Below are 14,125 nucleotides of genomic sequence, written 5' to 3'. Positions count from 1 at the left end.
CTCGGGTTGGAAGTAGAGCAAGAAAGAGGTAGCATCTTTGTGTCACAAAGGAAGTATGCTCGAGATTTAGTTAAGAAGTTTGGAATGCATAATACGAATGTTGCATCAACACCCATAAATGTTAATGAGAAGCTGGTGAAAGATGATGGTACAGGAGCTGCTGATGCAACAAGGTTCAGAAGTTTAGTTGGTGGTTTGATTTATCTCACTCACACAAGGCCTGACATCTCATATGCAGTAGGAGTAATCTCTAGGCACATGCAGAATCCAACAAAACATCACCTTGGAGCAGCAAAAACAGTATTGAAGTACATTTCTGGCACAACCGATTATGGCCTCTGGTATGGCAACTCAGATGCATTCAACTTGATTGGTTATAGTGACAGTGACTGGGCAGGATGTGCAGAAGACCGTAGAAGCATTTTCGGGTATGTTTTTTCATTTGGATTCAGTGCAGTGTGTTGGAGTTCAAAGAAGCAAGCAACCGTTGCGGTATCATCTTCAGAAGCTGAGTACATAGCAGTAAATTCAGCAGCATGCCAAGCTGTGTGGTTGAGGAGAATTCTTGAAGACCTTGATCAGGTGCAACAGCAGCCTACACAGATTTTTTGCGACAATCAATCAGCCATTGCAATGACCAAGAATCCTGTCTTCCATGGAAGATCAAAACACATTGATATTCGAGTACATTTCATCAGAGATTTAGTGGAAGAAGAAGTAGTGGAGCTAAAGTACATTAGTTCAGAAAATCAAATGGCTGATATTCTGACTAAGGCATTAGCATTAGGAAAATTTGAGAATTTTGCGGAAAAAGCTTGGAGTAACCAATTTTGAATCAAGGGGGGGTATTGAAAATTAATTCAATATTGGTTCAGAAAAGTTTCTGTAGGAATTGAGTTGGTTAGATAGCAGTTTTTCAGATATGTGAAACTGCTGTAGTGTTGTAGGCTTGTAGCGTTATTTTTAATATGGTTATTCTATAGTGGGTAGTTATTAGTGGGTTCTATAGTGGGTAGTTATTCTTAGTTATCTCTTGTACTTTAAATTCTATAGAACTATGTAATTTTCTTAAGCGTATGAAATAGATAGTGTTTCTATTCTGAAAAATTCTGTCTCTGAAAAATACTGGCACAACAGCCCAGTTTTATGTTTTCTTTATTTCTGATCTATTCCTCTGTCAATTAGCAACAAACCTTGTGTTCTTTTACTGCTGTTAATTCTTTCATAACCCAACAATTTTAATTTTTCAAGTTTTAAAATGTACGATCTTACGATCAAGAAAGCAATAAATCCACACAGTTTATGATTCATATCACACATGTGAGCAAGCATAGAGTTAGTAACCGTACCTCTTCAAATGAATAGGGTGAGAGCGGCCAAAAGCTAGCACCTTAGTCTTCCTTGTGTCTTCTTCTCCAAGTTATTAGCCTTGCATGTTTATTGATTTAATAAACATGAGGTGAGGCATTATCACACCTTAATCCAGAAACAATTCATGTAAGCGTTGAGCGGAGAGGAGCTCAACAGCTGCAATCCTCCTGATACTACACCAGAAGGGACCGTAGTTGGCCCCAGCTATTCCAACAATCTTGACTTTTCAATTGTTGTATTTGCCTGAGGGAAATAGAGGTCTGTTCGCTAAGGTCAAGTCATGGGTGGTGAAGCACTCTTCAGCCAATAACCGACAGGAGATGACGAGAACCAGCCGAGGGCCAAATCGAAGAAAGGTGATAGGGCTGTATTTTTGTGATATGCGGATTAGTGCATGGTGGAGAGGCTTTTTGAAAAGATAGAGGTAGCTAATGAACGGCAGTGACAGAGGACTCGAAGGCAGTTTCCTTTTGTTGGGTGTATAAGAGAGAACAAATTTCACAATGACGAGGAGAGCAAAATGGAAAGTTGGATGCTTTGTAAAAATAGATTGCCATTGTTAAATTGGGTAGTTACTATATTATGATTATATTATGATTCTAGAATTTCTAAAAGATTGAATGATATATATATTGTGACACACTAGGATTGCAAATCTGTGGATTATATTGAGCAATGCAATGATTCATCATGTGAGGCTTATAAATAAGATTGAATAGGAACCTTATACCAGTGTTGAGTTAAATAGGATTGAATAGGCTTATGCAATGATTCATCATGAGCCACTTTTTCAGCTCGGATTTGAATGTTAGCTCGCTCATGACTCGCTCGTTACTAAAACGAGCGAGCCATGAGCTTGGTCTAGCTTTGACCGAGCCGGCTCGTTGCCAGCCCTAGTTTAAGCCATTCAAAAATCGATGCTGTCAGCAAAACAAACTCTTTGGGGGCCAAAAGATGTTGCCTCGGCCAGAGTACTTGCTTTAAGCTAGCCTTGTAACACGAAAATTAGGCGATAACTGCACCCCACAATCTGACCCGTACCATCCTGACTCAGATCAGGGGTGATTGTCAAGTCAGTTTCGTTTCAACATTGATGGATTTTTCAGGGTTGGATTTTTCAGAGGTTATAAATTGAATTAATTTAACTTCAACTAAAGGTAAAACAAATATCAATACCGGATTACTGGTATCAGTACCACACTCTCTCTTACAGTCCCTTCAAAATAAAATGTCAAACGTTAATTCAATATTGTTGACAAGTCTAGATAATGAAACAATGATCAAATTACAGAACACTAATTGGAATTGATTTAAAACATTAAAATTTGTTTATCTGAATGAACTTAAAATGTTTGACGAAAGTGGCAGTTCCTTGGTTAATCAAACCATCATTGACTAACAGTAGGGGTACCATGTGATTCCTCAAGCACCAATGTTACCATTCATGTCCGAACTTCAGTGCCTTGTAGCCGGATTTCTTCAGACATGATCGGAGCTCTTATCGGATCCATAACCTGAGTTTAGCCAAACCCATCCGATCGGAAACACAACAGAATGAAGCGAACTTTCATTATGAAAAGAAATTTGGGCCGCACTTGTCATGGAAATTAGAAAGACCGAGAAATCAAAAGAAGTAAAAAATTATCGTTGAAGCCCAGATTAGTACTTTCAATGATGCCCAATATAAGCAAACGAGCTTTAGAAGGTTAACGCCCAAAACGGTAAACAGATAAAGGCCCAAGGAGATGAAAAAGGCAAACAGAAAACACCAACAGGTTTACACCAAAGAACCTGGTGGTTTTCTGAATTCACAGAAAAGTCCTTTTGACTTGAAAACTTACCAAGCCTTAAAAATCTCGGAATTGATCCACAACATTTACATTTTGTATGGGAGTCCCTAAAGATCCTGAAAATCGCAGAAATACCCTCAGGATTTAGATATTCAAATAAATTCCAGAAAATTTCCAACAAATTTATAAAAGTCATATAAATTATTCATAAATGTCCCATAAATTTGAGGAGACATTAGGGGTCTGTACCCCACTATGTCAGTGCGGCGCAATTTGTTTGACATTCGTCTGAGAGAGATTTAGTGAAAACAAATGGGGCCTAGTATGTGGGTCCCATCTGTCAGAGTTGTTGGTGTGTACAGTAAATCTGGTAGGGAATATAAATAATATATATTTGGGAGGTTGGATATAGAAGGCCTACATGGTTTTTGTATGTGGATTTGCGCTAAATTTTCACTATTATAGTAATAAAAAATTTACATTTTTTGAAATTTGTTTACTATTTTTTTCAGAATTTTTCAAAACAAGGTTTTTCATATTTTTTTATTATTTTTTTAATATTTTTTATTACTGTCTTAAAAAATTCTGAATAAATAGTAAAAAAAATTCAAATCATGAGTTCGCAAGCCGAAAGGCCCAAATCCAAATCATGAGTTCAAATGATTAATCCAAAATATGTCCATTACTCTTATTCTTTGGTAAATTAAGTGTTATCGTTAGATTTTTATTTTTCAAAACTATTATATTTCAGGTTTCATTACATTTAATTAATTTTTTTTATCATACGAGTGCTTGAGAATATCAAATAAATTCTCATATATATAATTTGAGCACATGTATAATCATTCTCCGAATTCCTTGTTAATTTAACTATTGTTAATTATTGCTTAATCGGACAAGAACTCTCAAAATTTCAAGATGTTCCAGCTAATAGGGAAATCTGTTCACTATAGGATTGTTTCCCAGCTTTGTCTTCTCAGATCAACAACACAAAAAAAATGTTTTAGAAGTGCAATTTTTGTCAGTTATTATAACTACAGTAGGGTTAAAGTATTTTTTGTGCTCCAATTATATCTTACATTATTGTCTTTCTATTTAAATTTCCAACAGCCGATTCCATGACTTTCAACACGTTCCCCACTTTAAAATATTAAAATATACTTGGATATAATTTTTTTTAATCTTTTATTATTATTTTTGATAGGTACAAATTAAAATCACTATTTTTAAAATAAAGGTTTGTTCAAAAGAATAACAATCACTCAGAAAAATACTTCATCATCTGACTAAGATCATAAGGTTAAAAATAGGTGAGTGCAGTGCTAGTTTGGACCATTTGGATAATTAATCTCATCATTTTAATAATTAGCCTCAACTTTTGTACATGTGTATTGCACAATTAGCCTCATCATCATTTGAATAACAGAACAGTTGGAAAATGAATGAATGATAAATTGACGAACCAAATGGCGACTATTGACGAATCCATTCCTATCTCCCTATATGGCATTTGGGAGAATAGTGATGCCTACGTTAAGTAACAATCATACAAAAATTTCCTAACCACAACTTTGCATAGGATAAAAAATTGGCATTTCATAGTCCAAGCTCTTAGAAAATACAGTGGTTCGTACCTACTTATTAATAGAAAGCTCTTACATACATCAATCAGTAAAAATGTCGAAAGTAAAACCTATCTACAATTAAATTAAACCTCTCTCTCCCATTCTTCCATGATACCAGAGTCCAAATTACAGATGCAAATCCCACACCAAGCCCTAATCCAACAGAAACAGAAAGCTCAATTACATCAGTAGAAGACCTTGGAGGAAAACCTTTATTAAACCCATCATTTGAAGGAGTTGTTGGGCACTGCATTGATAAAGGACTACCACATAATCCGGGATTACCCAAGTAAGAAGCATTCGAAAAGGTCGAAAATTGTTGGTCTTGTGGTATTTCTCCAACCAAATTGTTGTATGAGAGATTTAGTGCAGAAAGAAAGGTGAGAGAGGTGAGTTCTTGAGGAATGTGTTCGGAAAGCTGGTTGGAGGAAAAATCCAGTAATTGAAGTTGTTGTAATTTACCAAATTGGGATGGAATTGGACCAATTAGGGCATTATGTGATAGGTTAAGAACATCAAGTGACTTGAGTTGCCCGATCTCTCCGGGTATTCTCCCCGAAAATTCATTATTTGACATATCAATGTAGCTGAATATGCCAAGTGAGTTTATGAGATCTAAACTCAGACCTTTGTATGAGATTGAAGCTACATACGTAATGTAAGATAGGGGATTTGTATTTGATGCAACCATCATAGCTTTCAGATTCACAAAAATATTTTTAGGCATTGTACCACTGAAATGATTTGAAGAAAGGTCAAGAACTTTTAGCATGGGAAAGAAGGAATCATTTCCATTTGTTTTGATTTCCATGTCTGCAATTTTTCCATAAAACATATTTGATCCCAAGACAAGAACTCTCAAATTTTCAAGATTTCCCTGCCAATATGGAAATTTGTTCGCTATCTGATTGTTTCCCTGGTCTAAGATCTCAAGGGGTTTACACTTTACAATACATTAGTAATTCGGGCAAACTTCCATTTATTAAATTTCCGTTCAGATTTATTGCCTGAAGTGCACATGCTTGACTAATATTTTGTGGTAATGGCCCTCTTAATTTGTTACTTTTCAGGTTAAGCACTTCCAATTCTGTATCTCCTAGAAGGCAAGGTGGAACTGTACTAGTTAAATTGTTATATGAAAGATCAAGCACTGAAGGCAACGTCACATTACAAATGGAATGGAGAATCTCTCCGGAGAGACTATTATTTGAGAGGTCTATGACAAAAATATTTGTTTGATAACTCAGAAAAGAAGGAAACATTGTTAAATTGCACGATGACAGACTTAGTCCTTGTAATTGGGGAAATGAGGCATAGAATGATTCGTTATGTTTTTTTCCTTCAATAATTGACAACTTGTTGTTGGAGAGATACAAAAATTCAAGATTCATATTATGCTTGATGACATCTAAATTGAATGTACCATTGAAGTTATTTGATTCAAGAATTAATCGAACGAGCTGGGGATATTTAAATAGGGAAGTTAATAGTTGTCCTTGAAGATTGTTGTAGGAAAGATTAATAACTTCCAAAATTGATGATCCATTTGAGGACTTGGGTAGATATCCTGACAATTGGTTTTTAGATAGTTGCAAAATTTGCAATGAAGGGTGTGAAAACAAAAACATGGGAATCGTACCTGTCAATTTGTTTGATCCTAAGTTCAAATATTCGAGTCTTGTAAGGTTTGTTATTGAAGGCGGAACTTCTCCATAGAAGTTACAGTTGAAAAGACTCAATTTCAATAAGTATTGGAGATTTCCAATTGAATCTGGTATTGGACCACTGAAATTGGTATTTGCAAGATCCAAAGATTGCAGTAAGCTTCGCTTCTTGAATTCTGACAGTTGTCCTGACAACATTGAGTTGTCTGATAAATCAAGTTTCGTTAGATTTGTAAGGTGGAATATTTCATCGGGGAAATTTCCCCGTAATCCACAAGATGCCATGGATAGCTCCTTGAGAGCTGAGCCTACTTGAAAAATTGTGTTGCCCCACTCATATTCATCAAGTGAAATGTCGACTGAATCCAAGCGAAGAACTTGGAGATTGGTGAGGTTGCTGAGAAAGGTTTTTAGGCCAGTATCATGGAGATACAAGGTATTGGTACTAGTACTGGAGAAGTCTGATAAGTCAAGTAAGATAAGGTTTCTGAGGGTAGAGATGCCGATTGGAACTTGACCGACAAAGCCAGAATAGGATAAGTTGAGATGGGTTAAATTATCAAGTCGCTCAAATCCGGTTTGTGGAAGGGTAATATTATAGAAGTTGTTGTCAGCAAGGTTGACGTACCGAAGAGAGCTGAGATTGAACAGAGCTTGGTTGAGTTCGCCTGAGATGGACCGGTTGGTAAGGTTGAGTGCAGTCACCATACCGGTTTTCTCATCGCATGTGATGCCATCCCATATGCAACAGTCAGTACTTGCATTCCATGACTGGAGTTCAGTGGTGTTGAAACCTTGCTCGAGTTTGATCAAGGCATGACGCTGGTCGGGAAGGCAGTGGGCTTCTGTTAGAGTGGGGGGTTTGATGAAGAAAGAGAAGAGAAGAAGTAATATGGAAACAAGTGCATCATGTGCCATTGCAGGAGTATGGAAAATGAGGAAACAAGCCAATTTGGAGTAGTTCTTAATTGAAGAAATGTAAGTATATCGATATATATAAGATCATGCATGAATAAGAATTAAAATAATAACAAAGTATAAATTTAATAAAACGCGTGTGCATGACTTTGACTGATTAAAAAAGGGTAAAGTTCTATACCTCTAGCAGAATTTGTTCTCCTTGGCTACAAGTGGATCCACTTGTTCAATTATTATTCTCATTGATTGGAAGAAAAAGACTCTTGAAAATGATTTCATCAAATATTAGGTAATTGGGGAAAAGGGAACTTGCACTTGCATGACTTTTGAGACCAGTGGTCAAGTCTTTCCAGCTCATCAACAACCCAAAATGTTTATTTTAAATGCCAAAATTTAATCAGTTACTCTAGCTGAAGGTATAATTAATTGTAGAGGGAACAAATTAAAAAAATGTTTGTTTCATTCCTCAAAAATATCTCTCATCCATGGTTCCTGATTTTGAACAAAAAAGAAATTATAGATTTGTCCACGTATTTGGTTTTAAAAACTTCAATAAAATTTGCCAACCGTGTAAAAAGTAATAAGAACCGTGTGAGTTATGTTTAACTTGTTTAAATATGTTATACATAATTTGTAGCTGTCATGGCCTTCCACTAGTGGAATTGTCTGGGGGGCAATTTGGGCCTGGACATTAGCGGGCCTCTAAGGGCCTAATATTATGATTATATAAGATATTAAATTGACTAAAGTATATATATATAAAGAGTTTGATAATTGCTCTCCAAATAAATCCCCAAATGCGCCCCTCATTTATTTAATGTTTAACTTTTGTTTCTAGTGTCATATCTAAGCATTTAAAGTTATGTGTATAATCTTTTACAATGATATTTGTAAGCACTTAAACCTCTATATGCAATAATTTAAATTATAAACCTCTATCTTTTACATATATATATATATATCTGCATATCTATACATATATACATATGGATACCTATATATGTATATCCATATACATATGTGTATATGTATCCATATATACATATGTATATCTATATCTATATATGTATGTGTATATTACACACACACACACACACACACACACACACACACACATATACACATATACACACACACACACACGAGTAAGGCTACCATACATTGCAATGTACATACATTTTTATCAATTGGACTATAAATCACTGGATTTAAAGTCAAAATATGGAGAACAAGATAAATGGTTATTTGAACTTTGAATCCAATGATTTATAGTCTAATGTATAAAAATGCCTATGTATTGCAATGTATAGTAGCCTTACTCTCTCTCTCTCTCTCTCTATATATATATATAGAAAGAGAGTGACTAATGTGCATTCGAATGTATATAAGCTGAAATACATACGGTCCAAATTTGACTTTTCAAAATTCAAATGGTCGATTCGAACCGTTCATCTTGTTCTCCATATTAATATGTGCTTGGAGATAAAATTTTACATTTTTTTGAATTTTTTTACTATTTATTAAGTATTTTACAAAATTGTTGGTCCAACGGTGGCTTAACAAAACAGTAAAATCAGCAGCCACCGTTGGATCAACAATTTTGTAAAATACTTAATAAATAGTAAAACAATTCAGAAAAATGTAACATTTGGTCTCCAAGCACATATTAATATGGAGAACAAGTTGAACGGTTCGAATCGATCGTTTGAATTTTGAAAAGTCGAATTTGGACCATATGTATTTCGGCCCATATATATTCGAATGCACATTAGTCACTCTCTCTCTCTCTCTCTATATATATATATATACACACAGATATATATATATATATATATATATATATATATATATATATATATAGAGTTAGGCTGGGGTGCTATGGATAGCATAGTGGCCTCTATGCTACGGCTCAATATTCGAGTTTTCAAAATGCAAATGGTCGATCCGAACCGTTCATCTTATTTTCCATATTAATATCTGCTTGGAGACCAAATTTTACATTTTTATGAATTTTTTTACTATTTATTAAGTATTTTACAAAATTGTTGATCCAACGGTCGCTGCACAAAACAGTAAAACCGTTGGATTAGCGATTTTCAAAGTGGCTTAATAAATAGTAAAAAAATTCAGAAAATTATAAAATTTGGTCTCCAAGCAGATATTAATATGGAGAATAAGATGAACGGTTCGGATCGACCGTTTGGATTTTGAAAACTCGAATATTGAGCCGTAGCATAGAGGTCACTATGCTATCCATAGCACCCCAGCCTAACTCTCTCTATATATATATACACACACACACGCACACACACACACACACACACAGATATATATATATATATATATATATATGATCTAGAGATGAGCTACGGTGAGTTGCGAAGTAAAACGCGTTTCTACTTCACGCCGTATTTTCATTTTGAAAGTCCAAACGACCGATCTGAATCGTTAGATGTGATCTCCATATTTAAATGTGCTTGGAGACCAAATTTTACATTTTTTGGAATTTGTTTACTATTTATTAAGCAATTTTGAAAATCGCTGATCCGATGGTCCAGAAATTTTTACTGTTCACAGCAAAACAGCAGTTTTCAAAATTGCTTAATAAATAGTAAAAAAATTCCAAAAAATGTAAAATTTGGTGTCCAAGCACATTTCAATATGGAGATCACATCTAACGGTTCGAATCGATGGTTTGGACTTTCAAAATGAAAATACAGTGTGAAGTAGAAACGCATTTTACTTCGCAACTCACCGTAGCTCATATCTCTCTCTCTCTCTCTCTCTATATATATATATATATATATATATGAGGAGGGATCCAATTACACCTTTTTTTGGTGACACCGAATTACACTCTACATTTTCAAAGTTTTGAAATTCCAAACAGTCAATCGAAACCGTATATATATCACATCTTGGACAAGATCATCTATATATATGATCACTTTTAGAATTAGTAGTACATAACTTTTGGATATGCTTTTGATTTGTTGGACCTTCGGATGCGTTTTGGTTTTCGAAATTCGATTAGTTTGTCTAAGATATCAAATGATTTGAATAATACAAGTCTATAAATTATAAACTTATAAACCGTAGTCATAATGATATAAAGGAACTTCAGAAATAATAACACGTGGATTGAAACCTTATTAATTCGAAGTATGTTCAAAATATTTAGGTTCGGCTTTAGAAAAATTCAAAGATGTGAATAATGATCAATAATTTACTAAGCTAACAGGTATGGGTTTGAATATATAGAATAATTTACAGGTCAACAATTTATTGTTGAAAGAGAACAAAAGGGAATATAGTAATGAGTTTATTAGAGAAAAATAGATGAGGAAACTGATGTTGAGGGATTGCAATTGGAAAGAAAATAATATTCCATGAACTGCTGTAGAGTGAATATATATGTACCCTTTAGTTCGGTTCGATGAATTTAATTATTTGATGAATGAGAAAGTGAAAAAAAAATATCACTTCTATCTATATTATATGGTTGCCAATTTTGACAAAAATTGCGTAAAAGAGTTTCATAACAAATAACCATATTATCTATTTTAACAAAGCTAATAAAACCTATTCAATTAGATTTTTCAAAAAAAAAAAAAACGTAATAAGTAAATAGAGATTTCTTTACCTCTAACAAAATTCTGTTTAATTAACCATAAAGAAGATTTTTCTTCAATGTTAAACCGTTGACTTACTCTGATTTATAGATTGACTTATAATGCAATGATCAAATCAAATACTTCGTCTTGATGACCACATAAATTTTCTTTACCTTATCTTTTCTTTGTCTCCTTCTGAACAAGTAGCAAGAATGAAGATCTATGATGTTTGATGGCGGGCCCTTTGTTTGAATGAACGACAAATAACTTATTGTTATTTGGTGAGTCGGATGATTTAATAGCTTTTTATAAAGATGTTATGATTACCAATGAAATAACTACGATGCCAATAAAATATTAAATAACAAATTTAGGATGAGAAATTGGAAACTCTGTTTTGAAGAATTTTCTCATAATGGAGTCGTTCTAGTAATTAAATAGCAAATTGTAGGATTTGGGTGTGTTTCCACCAAAATGAATTTGCGTGTTTGATCAAGTCGTAATTTATTTTATATATATATATTTTTTTCCTCTTCAGGTAGAACCATAAAGAAAATAAAATAAATATGGTAATAGTTAAAAAATTATTATGTATAGAAGAATAATTGAATATGAAGTAAAGGGTTCACAACCTTATGTGAAATTGAAATGAAATTGATCCATGTACTAACAAAGTTGTTTTTAAACTGATGCAGATTGATTTCACTTGGAAATAAAATATTTAGAGAAAGAATTGAGGAGAGACTTGACTAATCAGCATGTGTAATTAAACTACAGAATTATTTAGTCAAGCATAGCGTATTGACTGCTCATTCAGTGGCAAGTGACCAGCTCTATACTTTCGATTTTCATTACTTATTATTTATTTTATTTTTTATACAGTCGAGTGTGTATAAGAGAATCACTGAGCCAACATAGAGAAATGCCCTCAATCCTAGTAATGCAAATATGACAATATAAAATTCATAAAGTTACATACCAAATAACTTTATATAGCAAATCACAATACGTAATAAAAATTAACTTTTCTTTTATGAGTAACAAAAGATTATCTAGCTAGTAATACAATTTGAAGCAATTAATCTTCACAATTCTTCTCAGTTTTCTCACATTTTCAGTGTACATTGGTTACATAGCTTACACCATGTTGACGGCTCGATTGAGGTTGCATTTAATACATTGGTTGCATAGTGTACTGGAGATATTATTTTCCTTTGGTTTTATTTATTAATTTAGGCTTCAATTCCCACTTGGTTTCTCTAGGACAGGTATCTCAAAGGGGAGCTGGAGAAGGGGATTATAAATTTCTTTTCCCTTTCCTCTTTGTTCCTGAAAAGTATGTTCTAGCTTCTCTGACTAAAATAATTTCATAAGCCCATCTCCTTTCTCAACCGGTACATAATTACATTCCTTTCGTTTCGTTTTCATATCACTTTGTTTAGAGCGGACCACGGTGATCAACACATTCCCTGATTATTTAATATTAGACCTATGTTTCACAAGTTCTGCCAAAGTTTTGAATGATTATTTATGTGTACAATATGAACAATGAAGAAGAGGTATATGGTTTTCTACTACCTGCAGACAGATATTGCCTAAATCTAATCTACGGTCTTTTTTGCTCCAAAAATTGTTTATGTATTGTAGATGTTTTATTTGTGTGCTTTTAATTTGTGGTTGCCCCTCGGCAACCTACGCTCTGATTACTTAGGTGTTTCCCTTTCGCTGAGGGAGTGACTAGGAGGACTGTACGCTTATTTTTTTTTTTTGAAAAGTGGGTTTTCCCACCGATTTCATTAGAAATCATATAGTCTTACTGTAACCAGCTCCAAAAATCTAGAACTAGCACAGTTTACACAAACTGGAATCATTCCAGTAACAAAAACAAAGGCAAGTCAACCATACTCCAAAAGCTAACAAGAAAAGAAAATACAAGTCAACACTAAAACTAAAGATAGCACAGAACCAATACTGGTACTAAGCTAAAAAAACCAAGTAGAAAGGCATCAGCTATTGAGGAACTCTATCCCACGCATAGGGATTGTATCTTCTGAATCCTGTATTTCTGAAATTAGTGCCAAATCTCGGACCTGAGAATCCACCTCTGCCCCTAATGGTATCATGACCTGGCATGGCATGTCATTAGTATGAAGAGGTAATATTAAAGATAAGTGCAACATAGAACCATCATTAAGAGTCTTAGACCAAAAAGATGCTAAAGAGATTATCTTTGAACCAACCACCTGCAATGTTGGCAAAGAATGATTTTGAAAGCAAATTTTGTTACGTTCAAGCCAAATACACCAAAGTACAGCACCCCTAACCAATTCTACGACTGGCTTGTTTTTGAGAGGGATAGCAGCATTAAGAAACCAAACATTGTCCATTGAGTAGCCATCAAAAATAAAATTATTGTGAGCTGCAATCCATTTCCAAATTTGAATAGTGAATGGACAATGAACAAAAAGATGGTCAGTGGATTCAAAAGCACCACAAAAAGAGCAAGAAGTATCACCAGTCCACCCTCTAGATATGAGATTTTCCTTAGTCAAAATTTTGTTTCTTTTAAGAAGGTAAAGAAAAATTTTAATCTTGAGGGGGAGTTTGGAGGACCAGATTGAAGTAAATTCATTATTGACTATACCACCATATTCGAGCCAGAGATAATAAGAATGTACAGAGAATGCCCCTTTAGAGGACCATCTCCAAAGTAATGAATCTGGTAGGCTAGAATCGGGTTTGCAGTCAATCAATAAGGAAGATAAAGCATTCCAGTCATTTAATAACACACCAGTTAGTTGTCTATTAAAAGAAAGATGTAAAGAATTATTTGGAAAAGCTTCAATAACCAACAAATCAGGATCAGCTGATATGTTATATAAATTAGGAAATAAACTAGCAAGTGGATGTTCTGAAATCCATCGATCATGCCAAAACTGAATAGTGGAACCATTTCCCAATTTTCTAGAGAAACCCACTTCAACTACAGGTGCTCCTTTAAGGATACCCTTCCAAAAAGGTGAACAAGTGGAAGAAAAACCATAAGGACCATATTTAGTCAACACAATAGACTTCCATTTTCCAACAATAGTGGAATCATGAAATCGTACCCACCACTTGGCCAATAAGGCTTGATTAAGTCT

General features: G+C 34.2%; 1 protein-coding gene across 1 annotated transcript; it reads right to left on the bottom strand.

Annotated features, from left to right (window-relative positions):
* Window positions 1–5,724: 5,724 nt before the first annotated feature.
* Window positions 5,725–7,414, bottom strand: LOC144544990 (uncharacterized). The gene has a single exon (XM_078293547.1). It carries the CDS (start codon window positions 7,366–7,368, stop codon window positions 5,725–5,727), a length of 1,644 nt encoding a protein of 547 aa, XP_078149673.1. The 5' UTR covers window positions 7,369–7,414.
* Window positions 7,415–14,125: the final 6,711 nt, after the last annotated feature.

This window comes from Carex rostrata, chromosome 27 (assembly GCF_964058835.1).
Source record: "Carex rostrata chromosome 27, lpCarRost1.2, whole genome shotgun sequence".
Taxonomy (NCBI): Eukaryota; Viridiplantae; Streptophyta; class Magnoliopsida; order Poales; family Cyperaceae; genus Carex; species Carex rostrata.
The sequence above is the reverse complement of the archived record's forward strand: the minus strand, read 5'-3'. Positions and strand labels throughout refer to the sequence as shown.